The sequence below is a fragment of the Papilio polytes genome, unplaced genomic scaffold (genome assembly GCF_000836215.1).
Source record: "Papilio polytes unplaced genomic scaffold, Ppol_1.0 DF823731.1, whole genome shotgun sequence".
NCBI lineage: Eukaryota > Metazoa > Arthropoda > Insecta > Lepidoptera > Papilionidae > Papilio > Papilio polytes.
Genome location: NW_013525473.1, coordinates 3,954,834 through 3,976,275, shown reverse-complemented (window position 1 = coordinate 3,976,275; position 21,442 = coordinate 3,954,834). Strand labels below are relative to the sequence as shown.

The window sequence follows — 21,442 nt, the reverse complement described above, 5'->3', positions numbered from 1 at the left end:
ATATCGGATTTTGTTTCCTTATCTGACAGTAACGTCATTATTACGCTATATGGGCCTCTATCAGCCAGTGGTGGGACAGGCCCTAAAAATGTATATTTGAGTATTTTTATGATTATAATTCAATGTATTTAATAAGCAACTAATAATATTCAGATAAAAATAATTTTTATAGCTTAATTCAAAATCAATGATAAAACGATTTTTAACAATATTTTACAAATACATTTTTTTGTTTCGCCGATACACATTTATTTAATTGTATATTTAACGAGTAAAGCCAGACGGGTCGCTATTATCATGATTTTGAAAAATAACTGCCTTTTCAAATGACTTTCCAATCTAAGAAATACGTATTAATATTGCTTTGTCGTAGAAGCAGTAAAACTATAAAATATTCGTAGCATCGTAGCTACATCTACACGCACTGCTACGGCTCTAAACCTGCTCTAATCTTGTCTCTAAATTAATTCTCTAAACGTACCCAAAACACCGAAATTCAAATTAACTGGAAAAGTGAAACCACGGGTGTCAGTAGCGACTTATATTACCAAAAACAGGCTAAGGAAAGTAATATCTACAGTTTTTCGGCCGCTGTTGGTTTCATTTTACTTGACAGGTTAATCTAAGATATAAGGGGGAGTTTCACTCGTGTTACAAAAAGTCGTAGCACAATTAACATATCAAAGTAAGGGCCCCATTCCACTTTTATGACTTCTTTTGAACTGACAGCTGTAAAAATGGTAATATAAACTGTCGCAAGCTGATATACAATAGACTTTTAGAGAACATGATTTATTATTTTGTTTTGTTAACATACTTCTTTTAATTTAAAATTATAGTCCTAGTAACTTACAGGTTTTTTTTTATAATATAAGGTGGCAAACGAGCAAGCGGCCACCTGAATCCACCAAAATGAAAAGCGACCGCTCCCCATAAACATCCGCAATTGCAGATGCGTTGCCCACCCTTCAATGACGGAGGAGGAGACGCACATAAAGAGGATATTTCCCCTTCCTACGCGTCTCCTCCACCGTCATTGAAGGGTGGGCAACGCAACCACACTCGTGAGACGAAACGCGGAATTGCTTCCACTTCACACCTGTTTTCTATGTGGTCGTGGTATGACACCGGGCGAGCTGGCCCATTCGTGCTAAGTTGTTAAAGTGGGCTCTATCACATTTATCTACCACCGTAGGGCGTGGAAGCGCGAAAACATAGGGCGCCTGATAGGAAAGGCCATTGGTATTGCGAATTACTCTTACATTACAATGTTACCTTCCTCTCCTAATTGTAGTAAAAAATAGGGCGTTGTGGAAATATCGCCCAGGGCGTTAGTAGAGCTAGAAGTGACATTGCATATAGTTCATTTTAAAATTGCAAGAGAAACTCCAGATGTTAAATTAGATTAACGTTAGTTTGATTGCTTTGTATTAATTTAATGGGAGTTAAAAAGCTTTTAACAAAGTCAATTATTGTTCTAGAACTATCGATTCTTAATGTTATACTCGTAGTTTAACTTCAGACAATTGTTTACTTTAAAAGATTTTAGTTGTGTTTGAACACGAAATTGCCTCACTCTCTTCATTTATAATCTGTTAATCGCGTGCTTAATTTAATATTAATAACACAGTTTCTTTAGAATATCAGTTTATTATTTTATAAATTTTGTAATATCATAAAAAAATATATTATTCAATGTTAGATTTTCTTGCTAAACTTAAGTGAGTGATGAAAAACTTAAGGGATACTTCGACCTTGAGTTAAAGTATACTCCTGAGAGACTGCCGTGCAAATTGACAGGGCGATTTGTTCAACCGTACCCTTATCTCTCCACATTTAATGTACTTTGACATTTCTATCCATATCGTATAAAAATAATACTCATAATGTTTCTTTCAAATAAAGTGATAAAATAATATATATAATAAACTTTTATATATATGTAACTTCAGGTATATCCGCTAATATAAGCTTTTTTTAATAACATAAGGTGGCAAACGAGCAACCGGCCACNNCCCGCGACTTCGTCTGCGTGAAATCTAAAAAATATGTGTTCCTATTAATATGGGTTCTTCCAGACTATACTTTACATATATGCCAAATTTAATCATGATTCGTTGAGCCGTAGAGGAGGCAATTTTAACAGACATCCATCCATCCATGTAAACTTTCACATTTATAATATTGCTAAAAAGTAAGATATAAGCGGAGTAATCGTCTTTTAAAAATAATTTTCTTCGCTATTTAGAGATAAATTTCTATTTCACTTTTAAATCTTCTCGACAGAACGCTTCTAGCCAAATTAAAAATAAGAAGTACTTTTTCCCGGCACTTCAATTTTCGATTTAAGTCTCCGAGTTTAAGATAAAATCTTCTTAGTTGGTCGTTCACTGAAACGTATAAACAAAGTCTTGAAAACTCGCAATAAAATAAAATAGTAAGTAGTAAAAATAATAGAAATAACTAGTAGATAATTGTTTAGGTAATAAAAATCGAGATAATCTAAGTTATTACAAGGGCGCTTATTAAGCATGATTACGCTACAATTAAGCGACCTAATAAACGATAAGAATATAATAGGATTAGATTGTATCCGAGTAGGTAAAATCTTCAACACTATTCCAATAAAACAAGCTATGTTGCTTTATAAGCTTTCCACTGGAGATGGTTTGACCGTGATATAGCAGTTCTCACACCCATAGTCGTTAGTGGAAATGGAGGTTTATTAACACGTGATCGTATTATGATTACCCGGCATAGTCATAAAATAATATGATTCTGATAAAAATCATAAAACATTAATATCGTACTGATACTAAACGAAATATGAACGTCTAAATTAAAATTAAGTTTAGCATTAACATAGTTCATTTCAAAATGAATATAGACATTAAATTTATTATTGACTTTTGTTCAAATTTTACAGCTCGAAATAAGAGTTTTAATTTTATCGTCCCTTTAATAGCTTATTTACATTTCGTGAATAATTTAAATATGATATAAATAATACTTCGCATTAGGTTTGCAAAATATATCAGACTAGCTCTTTCCGTGCGGCTTCATCCGTATGAAATAGTGAAAATTTTATTTCATTGTTTACATTTGTTAAATTATCAATGTCAAAATGATATGACATGACAAACCTTGGCAATCTTGCTTCTTTATGTTGGCAGCAACTTATGGTCACTTTCCCACATTAAGGTTTTTATCCAAAATATTTACCCCCTATGTTTAATGGCGTAAAAATATATAGCCCAAAGCGTGACGAAAATTACGTGACGTAAGTTTATTAAAAAAAGAATTTTTCAAAAATATGCTGTAATTGTTGACATCTTAGGCAATAAAAAAGTGTGTGTTTACGCTTTATTATTACAGTAAAGATAATTTTTTTTATTTATTCATTATACGATGTTATTTGTATAACGTTTAATGTTAAACGCGGAGAAAGGGCGAATATTGAACCGAGAGATAGTTAGTGAAATGTATTGTTAGTAAAAAACAAACTAGTGGAAGAAATTGACATCGATAACAAACTTTGTTTAATAAATAATAATAGTCAAGAGCATTTCACAATTTAACGTCTGGCTACTTGTACAATTTAGTCTCTATCATAAAAGAAACCATAAAAAGATAACTTTGGCCAGTTGCCATTTAACAGCAATAAATCTAAAAAACGAATAGACGAATGTTCTTTTTTGTCTATTCTTGAAGTAACACTTTTCTTATGGCCGGTTTCACAGCTACGTTTTACGTTTAGAGTTTTTGGTTCTTAAAATGGATTTCCGAATTACGTAACTTGAGTTTTACGCATTTTAAATTTAGTTTAAACTAACTAATGAATAAGTAGGTAATGACCAAATAAATGGAAACTACAGCAACTTAGCATAAGTAATTATTTATATTGAGCGATCGAATATTATGTAATTTTTATGTATTTTTGTACTTTGATACCTTTTGGAATACAATAATGGTATCTGATCAGATAAAGTAATAAAAAAAAACTTTTGGTTGTTAAATTAAAGCTGTTAATGAATAATTTGGAAATAAAATTTTAACAAATACAATATGTCAAAAGCGATTATAAACAAAGTTAACTCGCTGTCTTAAAAAGAATTGTGTGTTTCCAATTTGTTATAAGATATTTGTGTAACCCTTACAAATATTGGCTTAGGTGATCATTTTAAATGACTTTGCGAAAAATGGCGAGAAATATCGTTAATCTTAATCATGAACGTAAGTCGGCACAAGTAATAAAGTAAATATAATTTTGTAATTTTCTGTTATGAAACTATGCCTCGTTTACGTCATGGCAGTACAGGACAGTTGTGTAGGTCTGGCATGGAATTTACAAATGCACTGGCGCCAGTTAGTTTACATATTATGCCAGTACTGGTATTAACTACTGTCTTACTGTACTATTACGATGCAAACCAGAACATAACGAACTGATTCTTTGTATTTTTACAATAGTATTAACTTTCATCTTTATTCATTAATTTTCGTGTAAATTGTTTTTTTTAAACAAATACGAGTACCTTTTCTATTATATTTCGCGATGTATGTGTGGGGTAACACGATTGGATAACCCCAGTGGTTGAGAAAATAAGGAGTAAAAGGTTAACGTGGGCATATTATGAGAAGGGATGAATCACATGTAACAAAAATGACGTTAGTTATGAATTTGGAGGGGTACATCGGTAGATGTAGACCTAGAAAGAGATGAATGTATTGCGAGAAAGGAGACATGATCAAGAAGGGAGTGATGACTGAGATAACGGATGATAGAGTTATTTGGAGGACCAAAAACGCGGTGCGCCGACCATACGGGAGTAGGAAAAGGCAGGGGAGATGATGATATTGTATTTAATGATGATGAACGTTTATTCTACTTTTGTTTCATAAAATAAAAACTAAATTCTTTTTCCACACAATTTTTAAACATAGCAATGCTTATTACGAAAAATATTAAAACGTATATCAAATGCAACGTTATGTCGACGTAACACTTGATGGATTGGTATCTAAATCATTCAGTACGTCAGAATACTAAGTCCATTATCACAATGTATTGTATAGTCGAACACGTATTATATAGGGAATTCAAATAATATTCAATTGTATTTTTATTCATGATAGATGTGGTTTTTGACCTGTTTATCTCAAATACTTTAGGTTATTTTTGACTATTTGAAATAATAGCTTCTCTACAATTGGATTTCAAAAGTCAAAATAATGTTTATTTTCATTAATTCTGTCATATTTGAAATCGATCGTAACGTGATGTTAAGTACCTTTTTAGGCTTACAAAAATCAATATTTTTTCAAATAGCAAGGATATCCTGGTTTTATAACTTCATTGAATTTCACTTTAAAGTCAATTTCTTTTGCCGAAACAGATAAATGATTAAACGTAAGAAGATTGATTTGAGGTGAACATTTTGATAACCTCACCCTTGATCCCCTTTGCGTCCCTTCCCGATTTATATTTTGACATGGCGTGGATTCTTTGTTCTAACATTAGTAAATACGGATATACCGTACATACATCAAAGAAATATCTTTGGAAGCAGTTACTTTTGTTGATGGATTCTCTAGGGATGTTAATAGAGAAACAACTATATAAAAATAAAAATAAAGATGAGTATTGCAATGAAACAAATTCGATTTAAAAGTTATGTTTTTCTTATATCTCTTTCACTATTGTTCTTTTTTATTCCACGCGGACAAAGTCGCGGACGAAAGCTAGTTATGAAATAAATGTATAACATTATTAGCAACTCCGGTGGGATTAACCTGTCTATTAAGGTGTGTATACATACACATCGAGGAAAACGAAAACAAACCCGTTTGGGTACCGCGTTATCGCTGTAATGAAAATTACTTTTAGCCTTATTTTGATAAACATGACAGGCATTTATAGGTCACCAGTTAACATCTCGCGGTTGAAACAAACTTTTACAGTCAGAGAAGTTTATTTCCTACCCATTTCGGTGTAATGTTCGATGCTCTCAATGCAATTGAGTCGAAAACTTGTCACGTTTACAACATAAGTTCTAATTTAGATGTCTTGATGATAGTTTTCTGTACAATATTCGAACACAAGTGGGAATCGAATTTAATTCCTTATCTGGACTAAGGGCTTTAAGTGTTTGCATAAATTTAACCTTAATATGAGGGTAGCAAACAACCTTATACGTATAGTGATGGTCGAACGAGGTAATGTCAGAGGCTACCGCGCTAAATTACGATATTACCTCCCCTTATAATTTGGATGAACTTGCACGCTTTTATCACATATAAGCACTCGTACATATAAATGAAAGCCGGTGGTTTCATTAAACTATGTGTTGATATGATTACACGGTCTTTGAGCTAGGTTTATAATCAAACTAGCTGTTCCCATGCGGTTTCATCCGCATGAATTTATGTTTTATTTCATTGTTTACATTTGTCAAATTATCAATTGCAAATGTCAGAATGACATGACTTGATGACAAACCATGGTAAGCTTACTTCCTTAATGTTGGCAGCTTGTAGCCTATGGTCCCTTTCCCATATTAGGGTATTTATCCAATTTATTTACCCTCTAAGTTTAAAAGAGTTAAAATATATAGCCTAAAGCGTGAAGTAAGAATAGGGCTTTTTATTAAAGAAAGAATTATTCAAAGATATGCTGTGATTGCTGACATATGACGCCACAAAGTAGTGTGTGTTTACGCTTAAGGATTACTTTTCGAAAATCTCAAAATAGCTATTAATATCAACAGACTAACTAATAGCAACTATACACAAATTTAGACAGAGTACCTATTATTCGATTAGTGGTATCGCTAGTAGACAACAAAATTACGCCTGTAACTCAGAAGGGTAAGCAAATTCAATAGTAAGCAATAACAAACGCGTCTTTCGCTTCTTTACTAGTAGAATTAATTAAAAAGCCTGTGACAATGTAAAGATATATAATAAAAGATAAAAATATTTTGAATAGTCTTTTAGATGCTATCAGCGATATCGCTAACTTAATGTTACTATTTCAAAGTATTACTTAATCTAAAACCAATTACATCTCAATACTCGTAGTATATTTTAAATGTAGAAAACATTATTTCCCGCCCAATATTGCGCATACTCCTGCTGCGTGGTGGGCGGCAGAATGAATCAAACCGCGTCCAAGTCGCACGTACAATTCATGCGGTTTAACTCCGACCGACATCTAAAGAAAGTTACGTACTTTTATGTTAATTTAACTTTTTTTAAGTAATAGTTAATAGTAAATTAATTACATATTAAATCAGTTTAGTAGTAACTTTATTAAGTGTTAGTTCAGTGCTTATAAAGTAAGAAAATTGTTTTAAAGTGATAATAAAAGTAATTAATCGGTAAGTTGTATTTTCTTTCGCATTATAAAATAAAGATCACTTATTTCGTATTCAAATACCGATTATGTTATTTTCAAAGAAACACTTTCGTCCTATATACTTTTTATAGACTTAATTAAATTACCATTTCAAGAAAAGAAAGAACATTTCTAAAACAAATTTAATATTGTTACATATGTATTATTTAAAAATACGGTTGATTTATTTTTTTAGGAAGTACACTTTTAAAAGAGTAACCAAGATAATTATCTATTTTGTAACATTTTAAGCATTTTTGTAGCATTTTAAGCATTTCAAATGTTAATATTTGCAGTGTTCATTAATCTCAATAAATATAGTAAGATAACTAGTTAGTCAATTCCCACAGCCGTCGGTGAATGAAAGCATCAAGAAACCTTTATGTCTGTTTGTATGTTTAGTATGTTTATCTGGGTCTTTGTGGCGTTCTCTGATCTTTATTATATAGCCCTGGTATACGTTTGTACTGGCAATGAGTTTATAATCCCTCATGACGTGACGTGGTGGAAACTTCATGTCTTTAGAACAAAAGAATCCATGTAAATCTGAGTTTGCTACATGGAATTTTTTGTTGCCAAATACTTTCAGTCCCAGTTATTGGAGCCTATTTGTTTTATTGCAAGACGAGGAAAGGAAAACTAAGTGAAAAAACATGTCACCTTCGTATTGATTCTGCCAACAGATTTAAGTACATTGTCTGGTTTTCAATTTGATGTACTTGTTTGGTTGTATGACGTCATTTACGTCTTCTTTTGTTATGAGTTTAAAAAGACTTGGAAAAAAAATTACTAGCTTCCATAGAGACTATCCTAAGGGTAATGGTAGTACAAAATGATCTTACGATAACAAATGTTTTTATGGATTTTTAAAATGTCTTGTTTTGAAAATTCAAATCTTCTTTGTGATTAAAACTCTAAGTTTGTTTGTCCCTGCATTCTAAACCACTGAACCGCTTGTGGTGAAACTTTGTTAGGATGTTTTTAAGTCGCGAGAGAATGTTGAACCTTGAACAGTCTACATAATAAATAAAAACGTTAATTAACGTTAATTAAACTTTTTGTTAACATTTTGACGCGATTATTTTTTTTACCCTTATAACACACACTAGCTGTTCCCGTCCGGCTATCGTTACCATAATAACCTTGCTTCCTTGATGTTGACAGCTTGTAGTTTATGGTTCCTTTCCCACATAAATGTTTTTCTGTCAATTTAATTACCCCCTAAGTTCAGTAGCGTGAAAATATATAGCCTAAAGCGTGTCGTAAGTGTAGGGCTTTTTGTTAAAGAAAGAATTATTCAAACTAATGCTGTGATTGCTGACATCCTACGCCACGAAGTAGTGTGTGTTTACGCTTTATTATATTAGTAGAAGTCGATGAGAATTCAGCAAGTTAATAAGTAACATGTATTACTTATCTGAGACATGTTTATTAATAGTATAAGCAACGTAATACTAAACCGTTTTGGGTAATTCGAGTAAACCAAACTAATCAATCAGTTGTGCCAATTTGCCGATTAGGGCGGAGGTTAAACTCGGAAATTAATTCAAGTGCGTTTTATCTCAATAAGCTTAATACAGCTTTGGTACGTGAAAGTTCCATTAAAGTACAGATCAAATATCCACTTAAGTTAATCCGCTTTGGGGAAGCTTAGATGATTTCAATTAATGTTTATGTCCATAAATTGTTGTCGAATTACCGTTTATGTTTAATTTTTTGATAAGCCCAATATTGAAAATATCTTAGGAATATGTAATTTTAAACACATCGTTTACTGGAGGGAGTACCTAATCAGCAAATGTTTTTTTGTGCTAATTGATTTTTTCGCTTTTCTTTACTACAACTTATCTATACTTGTTTTATGAAGAGGAAGAATTTACATTTTTATATGTAACGTGTGATTTCAAAACACTAGTGACTCAAAGTCAAAAAATAATTTTACTATTATAAATCTACATAATCACTGAGTAATGAAATTAAGTAAATTTTCAAGTGTATATTTTGTGTTCTTTTGAAACTCGGATCTGAGCAATTGAGAGCAAAAGCTTGTTATCTAATAAAATCTACAGTGGTAACTGTATGTGCCATCAATATTACGGAAAGTTTCTACTGTCGTAGCATCTGTGTAACAACAAGCCAACCCTTTCTTTGTACTAATGATAGTCAAAAAAAAAATCCCCATTCGATATAGTTTTACGTTTCCATGTAACTTTTCATAAAAACCGAATGACGATATTAAAAGCGTTAAAACTATAGTCTAATAATATTGAAACAAATTTTCAACGTGCAACACGATATATGAAGTGCAAAATGAAATTGCGGAAACGATGTTGAAAAAAACTCTTTGAACTATCCATTTTTATGAGTGTTGTGATATTGGTAGTTTATTTTTCTCAAAACATAAATTACTTTGATATTTTTAAAGGGCAATTATAATGATATATAACAAGGTAACTATTTTCAATCTCCTGATCGGCCGCGATGTAAAAATAGGATTTAGCGTTCATTCAAAGAGCTGTAAAACGCAACTACGTACAGACTTAAAAATAAGAATACAAACGGTTATTTTGATTTAAACGTGTTTCCAAACAGCAAATGGTTTGCTTCAAACTGAAGTGCAATGTACAGCTACACTTTTTGCTTTAATATTAGTTTATTTTTTCGTAATTATGAGATAATGTGATCTAAATTTATCTTACACAAATGTTAAATGCTTTTTAATCTGATCTTACTAATGTTACAAAAACGGTCCAACTATAAATGCAAAAATTCGTAAGGTTTTTACTAAACTGCTGAAGAGAACATCATTAAATTTAACATACTCGTAAATATAAAGCATAGTATAAAAGAACCAGAGTCTACTTAACCATTCGTGGGCGACACTTTGTTTTATTCAAGAAACATATTTGCATATCACAGTCTTTATTCTGTTTATGTTAAGTTAGTCCATTCACAAATAATCCTTACTTTATATTGCTTTCTTCTTTAATTTTGGTAATCATTAAAACTTCTACTACTCTACTTAACAATAAAAACAATATGCTTAGTCAAACTGCGTGCTTCAAAGAATACATTTGTATAATAAAATCGTTTGTCTCACCCTATTTAACAGCAAGAACAGTCTATTTCTGTGTTTTCCAAATATTACGTTTTATCAATTGACATGTTTTTAAACATACATCAGTTTTAAAAAAGTATATGACATTGAACAAAACAAAAAAACATCGCACGTGTTCAAATCAGTAAAAAATCTATTTATAAATGGGCACAGTATGAGAGTATGAGTCCGGCAGTGCATATTTCACTAGTTTTATTTCTGTATCTTCTTTCATATAGTATATCAACGTACATACGTAACATACGTTTATAACTGAAGGTTTTGACTAAAGTGGCACTTTTTATCAACTAACAGTGAAATTCGTCAGTAAAAAACGAATTATTTCTATCTTGAACCGTCTAAAACAAACCCGGACTTATAACTTCAAGCCTTTTTGCCCTACGTTTATCCATCGATATCTGGGACGTACACACACATACGTACATAAATGCGTATTGTAGATTCTTTATATAACAGAATGGAAGGGACAATGTAATTCTACGGTTAGAAAGTTGTACGTGTGTCAACAAACTTTATTAGAATCTGAAAGTGTATTCCAGGCAATACGAATTGCAAATTCCATTTCAATTCTCATGTAGAGTCTCCAGTGTTCTTTCAAACTTTTACTGTAAATATTCTACTGATATATTAGAAAGAATTGAGATTGTATTAATTCACGAAGTTATTATAGATGTATGGATATTTAAGTTACTAGGGATGGTTTGTGTGGAAGAGGATGTGTGTGAGACGAACCAACGTACAAATATGACGGCTTTTAGAGAGGTATGGTAGAGTAGTAAATACCCTCGATCATCAGAAGATGATGATGATGAAAGAAGAATCTTTGATCTCAAACACAGCGACAAGAATAAGATGATGATAGAAATTGGATGATGTGGAATCCATAATGTTGCTAAGCAAATTAGTTACTCTAAAGAGCGATTTATATGTCTATTCCTTAGTATTAAGGTCGAAAATTGTTAATTTAAGTGTAACAGTGTATTCCTAATTATTAATCAAACTAAAGTGAACTTTTAATAGATGGTAGAAAGTTTAAATGATGTAAGTTTGTAAAGTATTCGTATAACATAATACTCCAACGAAATGAAGCATACAAACCACGTGTCAATGCACCTGAAACTATATTAAAAAAGTTAAAACGTCAAAGAACTTTTGTGAAATATAATAACTTTGTGATCATGTTCGTGATTGAAACACGTGTATGAAACCTATTGTAATACTTGACTTAAAGGACTTGTTTTTCAAATAATAAAGCGGATAACAGACACACCTTTTCTATGATACATGAATAATATATCTATCTTATACCAGTGTTATAAAGAGGAAATATTTGTATTTATTGTTTGAATTGAAATAACTCAAAAACTACTGCGCCGATTTTAGAAATTCTTGCACCGTAAGAAAGGTAATTTATCTGTGAGTAACATAGGTTATGTTTTCATTATTTTTTAAATTCACGCGAGCAAAGTGGCGAGCAACAGCTAGTCAGGAAGTCAAGAGTCATTTGTTTTTTCTTTTTGAACAACATTTACGATAATTATCTATGTAGATGAAAGCGTTTATTTAGGAAGAAAACAAGACTATATTCTATTTCTTATCAGAAATAACAGTATTTCATGATGTCAGAATTTGTAACTAAATTCAACTTAAAATAGGAACCAACACTCGTACGATAGTTTCAATATTCGCAACAAGCCTTACAAAGTCGGAGCTAGTCGCTAGTTTGTACATATTATTTCTACCTGAGATAATCCGGGTTTCCAGTTAGTGTGTAAAAGTGAGTACCATCATTCATATTCCGTATGTTGCTGTTTATAAATAGTTTTGTTACAAGTGGTTTATACAATGAATTCTTTATGTTGCTACGCCAACGTTACCAGTTGCAGTTATAATTAGGATCGATTAAGCTTTTTAATTTATTATATCAAATTTTATTTTTAAAATTAGATGGAATGTTTTGAAAATGTCATTTGGTATTGTGAATGTGGCGTTTTTTCCTTTTGTGCTCCGAATTCGATCTACAATTTGAAAAATGTTTATTGGTATAAAATACTTTATAATGGACTAGCTTTAGCCCGCGACGCCGTCCGCGTGAAATTTAAAAATAACAAAAAAGAAAGAAATTAAAACGTAATTTATGTTTCCTTTTTAAATCAAATTATAACGTGTATTGGTGTTTTAAATATAATGAAATAAGATTGTCAATTAACGACAAAGGCGGGCTTACAATTAGGGCGTCCCAAATAGGTGAATAATTACGTCACTGTTTATGCTATAAATTTCCATCTTTACGATGAGTACGAGTCGTACCAACCTCAACGAATGTCCCATTACAGCCTAGAAAATAACACATTGAAGACTTTTTTGTTTTCAAAGTGTATTACCTAAAATAAAACTTTAAAATTGATACGACAATATTGTCCTAATTATTAACTTCAATTTCTTACTCTAAAGGACTTAAGAATTTTCTATCAACTTAAGGGAAAGCCTTATCTTATTTATCTAAGCGATATAATAAATCCTAAATTTGACTTTATACTTCGTGATACCGATACATGTTTGTGTAGTTGTAACTAGGGTTGTAACGGAACTTCCGTATCCGCAAGTGCGGAATTTCCGCAAGAAATGTTAATTCCGCATCCGCTTCCGCTTCCGTTATTTTTATGCGGAGTTATAACGGAGGTTAATTTACATCTTTAACGAGAGTGGGGCGATTAGGTAACGTTTATGAGGCCTGCGCGGGCGTGCTATACTAATTATATATATCGTAACTAATTATAGTTTTTAGACATTAATAAACTGTACCTTGTAATTATGTACCAATCTGTATTTTGAATTAACGTTGTATTAGTTTCTATTTCTTATTAATCGTAATTAATATTTTATAATTGACGTACGCTTTCGCTACGGTTAACCTCCGCATCTGCAGAAGTGAAGCGCTTGGCCTCCGCATCCGCATCCGCAACCGCTTTCGTTAAAAAGACCTCCTTTACAACCCTTGTTGTAACCATACATATTGTGGGGATTTAGTACAATGAAATTTCCTATGTTTAATGATTCTAGTATAAACAGTAAAGTTAAACTTGTAGTCTCTGCTAGCAAGCGAATTAGTTACTAAATGGCATATTCTATCAAAATAATACTAATTTTTACAATACAATTTTCATTATATTAATATATATCTCGTATTCAAATATACTCTCATTTAAATTATTCCTTCGCTGTAGAAGAATTTTTAATTGTAATGTATTTCAATTTTAAAAACATTTATCTTTCAAATAATAAATAAATAATAATTTAAATGTATACGAAAGAGTGAAAACTCATTAAAATCCACCAATCTCTATGCTATTAAAAAAGTGAAATTAGTTCTTAAAATTTTGCAAACAGACGTTGATTATACTTCATGAAATGAAAATTACTTATTTACACTCCTTTTGACAGACATTTTATGCTTTATAAAACGATATTTTTAGAGTGTTTTTTATAGTAATCAAATAGAAAAATCTGTACTGTTCTGTCACATTCCGGGGAGGAATACGAATCGAATGACGACTCTCTGTTCTAAATCGGTCATGCTTAAAGGAGGTCACAACGAAAGTACGTACCAGTCACAGAATTAAATACGCACCCCACTTAGGATTGAATATCAGCAAACTGCCACCATGAATGATATAATTTAGCACGTTTGTATGCTTCGATAAATTTACGACTTCAAATGTCGGATCGTAAAATATCAATTTACCAAAATGGGTAGTAAATAAACGTAAACTATGTATACACACATACTAGCTTTTGCCCGTGACTTAGTCCGCGTAATTAAAAAACTTTATATAATCTGTTCTGCTTCTGTTATCTGTTAAGCTTAAGTTTTGGAGATACGTAAAAAGAGACAAACTTCCATCCAAATATTATGTTAGTATGGCACTCCTGTCCGGTAGAATACATTGATCTTGTATGCTCACAATCATATATATATATATAGTTGTAAATATCTTCCAAAATAAAGCAAAGATGGCCACAATTCATCATTATCATCATCATTGTCGTCCTTATCATACTCTCGTAAGGTCGGCACAACAGGTTTATGCCCTCCAAATAACTCTATCATACGTCATCTCAGTCATCACTCCCTTCATGATCATGTCACCTTTCATGCAATCCAACCATCTCTTTCTAGGTCTTGGATCAATTTCATGAGCAAAATTAACTATAAAATAACACATCTTAACGGAAACGAGCGACAGTGCTCGTAAACTTTTGTTACATTTTAGGCTTTAGCTAATACGAGATTTGGAAGCAGTAAAACCGTGCGGTCTTTATGATCATTTGTATACTGTGCTTAGACAAAGATGCTTCCGACTTATCCGAGTTTATTGTTCACATAACAGTTTCACACACTACTTTACTTGTAGAATTTTCTTGTAAGATCAAACCAGATCAAATCTACACTACAGATATCTTTCTATAATAATTTTATTAAATATAGATCAAATTGACAATCCCTTCATAAATACTGCCGACGTCAAAAGATCTTCTGAACTGATCCATTATTTTTTATCGTTGACCATTCAATTACAAACGCTTGATAAATTTCATGCTCGAAAGACTTTTCAATCCCTACTAAATATAATAGTAGATAAAAGCGGGTGGATGATTGCCAGTTCTTTCATGATTCTGTCCTTTTACCTATATAGGGACAGTATATAATACAGTACCATACATCTTTATCAGTCGTGATATATAAATCTACTGCCTCCAACATATTCTTTCCACAATCGATTCATACATTTTCGATGTTCGTCTACTTTTCCGACTTAATTATTATCCTATTTCTCAGTAGTAGCAGAGAGGCAAAGAGCGCTGGAACTTTCTGCTATCCTTAACTCTACGTTTGGTCTCGGACTGTAGCAACTTGATTGTCTTCACGACTTTTGTAACCAACATTAATTTAATAGGATGTAGTTTAAAAAAATAACAATACAGTGTTAAGAACAATCGGAGCAACAGCAACACTAGATCATCGGTATACATGTCCCATCCCTATGACATCTGTCAATGTCAATCAGAAGTATTGATGATAGCGTTTTGGCGGGAATCTCTTAATGTTGAAGTTAATTACGTTGTTAATTAGAATTATGTGATTGTCTAAAAATAGTGATTTATCTCTAGAGAAGGGACAGCAGTTTGAACATCGAGCTGTTCATCGATGCCCATGGTCTTGTTAGTTGTATTAATCATAGCCCAAACCGATTGTTTATAAAAATGTTTTTCATCACAAGCTTAAACACGCCGAGAAAGTTTATTTTTACAGAAGCGCAACGTTTTCAATTTGCAATACGAAATGATAGCTGTTGCCTGAAAAATAAATCATTTTTTCTGTATTGGTTCGTTTTTTTTGTATTGTGTTATAAATCGATTTGTTAACTTTATTACAAGGTTTTTATTGGAGCTTTAGATTAGAGCATTAGATTTATTTTATGAAGGTTTAAGAGCTATATGGTTTGGTCAAGAAAATGGTTCTTTTCTGGCATATTAATATTCAAGACTGTTAGGGGGAAAATAATTAAGATAGTTCCTTTTCATATTGTAACATAAAAAATGTGGCAAGATTAAACTATGACCTTACATTTTTTTCTAGTTCGCTAATTAACTTTTTAATTTTATTCACGGACTAAGCTCGTGCGATAATTCGGCCAAAGTTAAGGCAATTACCTAATGAAAACAAATATATAGGTGCAGTGATTTTAATTAAAACAAAGAGCGTGTATTCGTCGCCTCTCACCGTCGAGAAACAAAAATATTCAATATGAAAGAACGTTTTTAATTAGGAAGTAATTAAACCGTATATTAAAATAGAACTGGCTGTTTGTGCCCGGTGTTGTGCAGTTTAATTTTGTTTATCAGAAAAAAAAGTAAACGTATTTTCACTTTAACTTTTCTCTTCACTTTATGAAATTCCTCACAGACTTGAAAAACGCTCTCGTGAAAAAAACGTGTTTATGGTCGAGGAAGTATTTCCTACCTATTTGTGTCAAAAGCCATTTAATAGTTCAATACAAAACATTAAAATAATAACTAGCAAGACTAATTTTTTACAAAGTCGTAATATTATTAGATGGAAAATAACCTGGAATGTGATGGTAACCCATTTTTTCAGAAAATAACATAAAATTCGCATCTTAATGTAGATAAACAAAAACAATTTTATTTAGAGAGCATGATGAACGGAAGTGTTGGGCGAATAAATGACAGTCGATGATTGAAGCAATCGTATGCTCACAACGTACACGAGATGACTGACTCAATAAATTTAAAATTTGCGTTTAAAAATAAGTTGTTTTTACTTTATTACTATTTCAATTCAAATATTAAATTCAAACAAAAAAACAAATAATTTTATAACCCCTGTATTATTGCCTTATTGCCTTGCTATGGAATTTACACAACTAAATTTAAGTCTAAAGATAAAATGAAAATTGTGTCATTATTGTGAAGTATGTTTATCACGTATAGGCTGTGTGTGTAAGACTCTGTATAGAATTACCTACTTTTTGTAAAAAAAGTGTTTTATTACAATAACACCTTATGTTTTTTTGTACATTGCATCACTCAAACAAAAGTTTACAAGGACGGCCTTAATGGTTGTAAGCATTAAGTGTGCCCTTGTAAAGCTTTTCAAAAGATAAATTCTTTGAAAGGCGATAAAAATAATGACCCTATTTTGTTTCAGGAACTGAAAGTGAATCGAAAAATGAACCTTTTAAAGTAATTATGATTGAAACAAGCGATATCTTAATTGGAAACAATGAAACAAGCACGTCACCGGACGATTTCCCGATAAACACGACGAGTGGTGGCAAGACGTTTGAGAATGTATCAAATTATAAAACTAAATGGACAGATATCAGTGCAATATGTTCGCCGAGTTCGTCCTCCGAAGACTTTCTATCTTCTACGACATTTCAAATTTGCGTATACTTTATGTACAGCGCAGTTTTCGTGGTTGCACTTTTAGGAAATGGACTTGTTTGCTTCGTTGTGCAAAATTCACCTCGAATGAAAACTGTTACTAACTATTTCATAGTTAACTTAGCTGTGGGAGATATTCTAATGACATTATTTTGTGTTCCCTTTTCCTTTGTATCAATGTTGATACTTCGGTACTGGCCGTTTGGTTCTATAATGTGTAAAATAGTGAATTATTCTCAAGCTGTGTCGGTGTTTGTTAGTGCATACACTCTATTGGCTATATCGATAGATAGATACATGGCTATAATAAGGCCACTTCGTCCTCGTCTGGGTAAGACGAGCGCTAAGTTGGTGGTAGTCGGCGTGTGGTGCGGAGCCCTAGCTACCGCTGGCCCGATACCTATTGTGTCTGAAATTCAAAGACCTACCGATTGGCATCAAATTTGTAAGGCGTGAGTAAATTTTAATTACATATTAATTACTTTTCTACTACTAAGTATTACTTTTAAACTTTTAGTAGTTGCCAAACTAATTAGACGTAAACTTAATTTAAGGTTTTTAATATTAATTACATGAAAAAATCGATGCAATTACTCTGATAACGAAACGCTCGATTGATAATTTTTTAACTTTTTTCTTATTCAAAATTAGTTGGAAACTAGAACTATTTAAGACTATGGTCTTTTTCGCAGAGACATATGCCTTGAGCAATGGAGCAATCCAGACCAAAGTCACCACTACACGTGCGCGTTAATGGTGCTGCAGTTTCTCGTGCCGCTGATGGCGCTAGTGTGCACATACGCTCGCATCGCTCACGTGGTCTGGGGCGGGAGACCTCCTGGTGAAGCGCTCTCCGAACGAGACACAAGAATGCAACATTCGAAAAGAAAGGTTCCCTTTTGTATAGTCATTCCGACTTTTTTTTTATCATAGAAGTGATAAGCGAAAGTAGATGAAAATTTACGTTTACGAAATTATTAACACAACTATTTAGCCTTAGACTTAGGTAAAGCGAAACGTGATTTGTAGCAACTTGGACTTGCGTTGAAGTGATTTCTTGATTGCAGATGGTGAAGATGATGGTGACGGTGGTGGCGGTGTTCATAACGTGCTGGTTGCCGCTCAACATTTTCATTGCAAGTATTTTATATAACCACTTTTTGTATAAATATTAGATTATTACATTTTGTAACAATTATTATTAAAATGCGCGTAGTATGCAATTATTTAAATTTGATGAGCATCTAACGTTCACCTGTTGAGTAAATTGTTATTCAATTCCCAAGAAGACTAGGACATGGTTTTAAACAAGTATTTTAGCAGTGGGAACACGGTTGCGTTTGTGCTACCAATCAAACTATTATACAATTATAATAATAATCAGCTTTTCGATGTAAAATCAGTTCCCTATTAAATGCTTGTAGTAAATTATATTATCGTCTAACATCATTTGCTGGAAATTAATCGTAATTAAAATCGATAGACATTTAGCAACCGGGATCTATCACTGAGATAATCGAATTGCCGTATGAAATGATAAATTGGTTAGTTAAATAGTTAATAAACTATTGGCTACTATTAAGTACGTTGTGAGTATCTCATCACCATCTTCCTGTCAACCCAATCACTTAGGATTACACAAAGATTTATAAGCCTTGATATTTTGGCGTAATTCAGTAAGAAGCTATTTGAGATTGATTTTGGATTGATTGTTAAGGGTGTAACGTAATGACGATTGATGGTTCGACCTGGAGTACGAAAATCGTTCCACGTAGAGTACGATAGAGACAGAATGATGAATAACTTTTTATTGTAGGTATTATGGACGGTACACGAGAAGGACGAGAAATGGGCGACATGGGCTGGAATGCCGTACGTCTGGTTCGCGAGCCATTGGCTTGCGATGTCCCACTCGTGTTATAATCCAATTATTTATTGCTATATGAACGCACGGTACAAACGAGGATATAAACAGGCAGGTTACACCACTTCTTGTTTATTCATTATTTTATTTCCCATTTGGAATGAATTCTGAATTGGATTGAATTCACAATCTGATGGATAAAATTGGTTTAATGTAAAAATAACACATTAAAATAATTATCTGGCTTCTACATGTTTTTTTTTCAGTCCATAATTATCGTGAAAAACATTTTAAAAAATAAAATACCGATTCTTTTAAACGTCTCATCTAATCAATATAAATTTTTCATCTTAACTCTGAGTATAATTATCCAACTATTTTTTAGTACACGTTATTCATTATTTCGTAGAATATTCGATACTATAAACTTATTTTTCGCAAACAGAGGAGTTGACAAATAGTTTTCAGCTGAGTCACTAATTACATTTTTTACGCACAAGTCGTACGAATTAAAATTGCTCCCAGGATAATAAAGATTTTGTATTCGAAATATACAAGACAATTTCGCTTGAAATTCAATAGTAGTCTTATCTTATTTGTGAAAATTAGCCTCGTATTTTATAAACATCTAATTCGAGAGCCATACAAAAAATTCACGACAGCCTAAAATGTTTTTACACAATATTTTCTGACTGTATTTCCAAGTTTTATTTTTATTCTTATCCACGCAAACATACAAATAGAAAGATATAGTGAAAATTAAATTTCTTTTATGTTTGTCAGGCTTTGAGCTGCCTACTGTGTTGCAAAAAAGGCCCCGCCTCTCGGTCTTTTCAACGTTCGAGCGTCTGTGAAGGTGTGCCCTTATCAGGTAATATTTCAAACTTGTATATTAGGCTTCAAAATTAGACATTTAAGAGACAATCCTACCAAATTCTTGTAAATTGTCAAATAACAATCTAACGTGTAAAATATGTGATGGAAATATTGTTACTTTATCTGACAGTGACGTCATGTTTAAGCTATCTGAGCCTCTATCAGCCAGTTGTGGGATAGGTCCTTAAACTCATAACCGAAACTTAGAAATTACTCATCTAGAGATCAGGATCAGCGGCTGTGATATGACTCAAAACCATCTTTAGATAATATTCGGTAGGATAGTATAATAGTACGTTTTTGTAGAGGACTAAAGTGGAATTTGGTACAGCATGTACTGCTTTTTAAAGTGTCTACGCAATTGGTGTTGATCATCGTTATTGTTTAAGAGACGTTTGTCTGTGAAGTAATTGTTATTTCCTAGATCTCTCTAACATGATGTCTTCTACTTCAATTTATTTCTGTAGAAATGGTTGCCGCCAACGGGATCCTACGCAGAGGGACGTCCAGTAGTTGCGTCAGTCGCCTGCACAGAGCACCTACTTGCTCCTCGTGCGGATCTCTGAAACGAGGTCACATAGGTGGCGCCATCTCTCGAAACTCCATCAACAAACATCTCGTACGAAATACTGATATTCAGACTCCGCCTGTTCGCGCGCTTTCTATACGATCTCATTTCAATTGAATCTCATAATTGTTCGATTTAAATAATAATAATTATGTAAATTTATTTATATAGTGTATCGAATTTTATTACAACGACTGGCATAATAAAATGTTTCACAACTGTATGATGTTTTATTCTTAAATAGTTACCGTTATAACATTGGGATAAGAGCATTCATTTCATTACAGTTTTCGAAGCATTACACCAATAATGTCAAGGTTGCGGGGACCCTTATATGGGCGGTAAGGGATCGATGTTAACGCCAACCATTGAGCAAGAACTAATGACAAAAGAGATTAATTCTAACATTCTAAACACATCTATATTTAAATAAAATCCCAAATATCAGAAGAGAAAATACATTTAATTTAGTGGATGAAATAGGACTTACTGTTATTCCAGTTCTTTACGCTTAATTAACGAAACGAAGTACATTTCAAGTTTTCAATAAGTTAAAATGAAAATAAATTAATTACGCCTAAAAAGTTGATTTTAATATCGTTTGCGCTTTAACACGCTTTAAATTTTAGTTTTTTTATTTACTTGTTA

The 21,442-nt window shown here is 32.3% G+C and overlaps 1 protein-coding gene across 2 annotated transcripts in view; it reads left to right on the top strand.

Moving 5' to 3' along the window:
• LOC106103726 (neuropeptide Y receptor-like) overlaps positions 1-20,949 on the top strand; it is a 37,831-nt gene extending 16,882 nt beyond the window's left edge. The window contains exons 1-7 of one of the 2 annotated variants that reach the window (XM_013283571.1): positions 7,190-7,379; positions 17,248-17,938; positions 18,179-18,377; positions 18,554-18,622; positions 19,303-19,461; positions 20,134-20,221; positions 20,694-20,949. In XM_013283571.1, coding sequence (XP_013139025.1) covers positions 17,289-17,938; positions 18,179-18,377; positions 18,554-18,622; positions 19,303-19,461; positions 20,134-20,221; positions 20,694-20,911 — 1,383 coding nt within the window. In that variant the 5' untranslated portion in view covers positions 7,190-7,379; positions 17,248-17,288 and the 3' untranslated portion in view covers positions 20,912-20,949. Of the gene's footprint in view, positions 1-7,189; positions 7,380-17,247; positions 17,939-18,178; positions 18,378-18,553; positions 18,623-19,302; positions 19,462-20,133; positions 20,222-20,693 lie in introns of those variants that run through there. The other variant, XM_013283570.1, reaches the window with a different exon arrangement.
• The last annotated feature ends 493 nt before the right edge of the window (positions 20,950-21,442 follow it).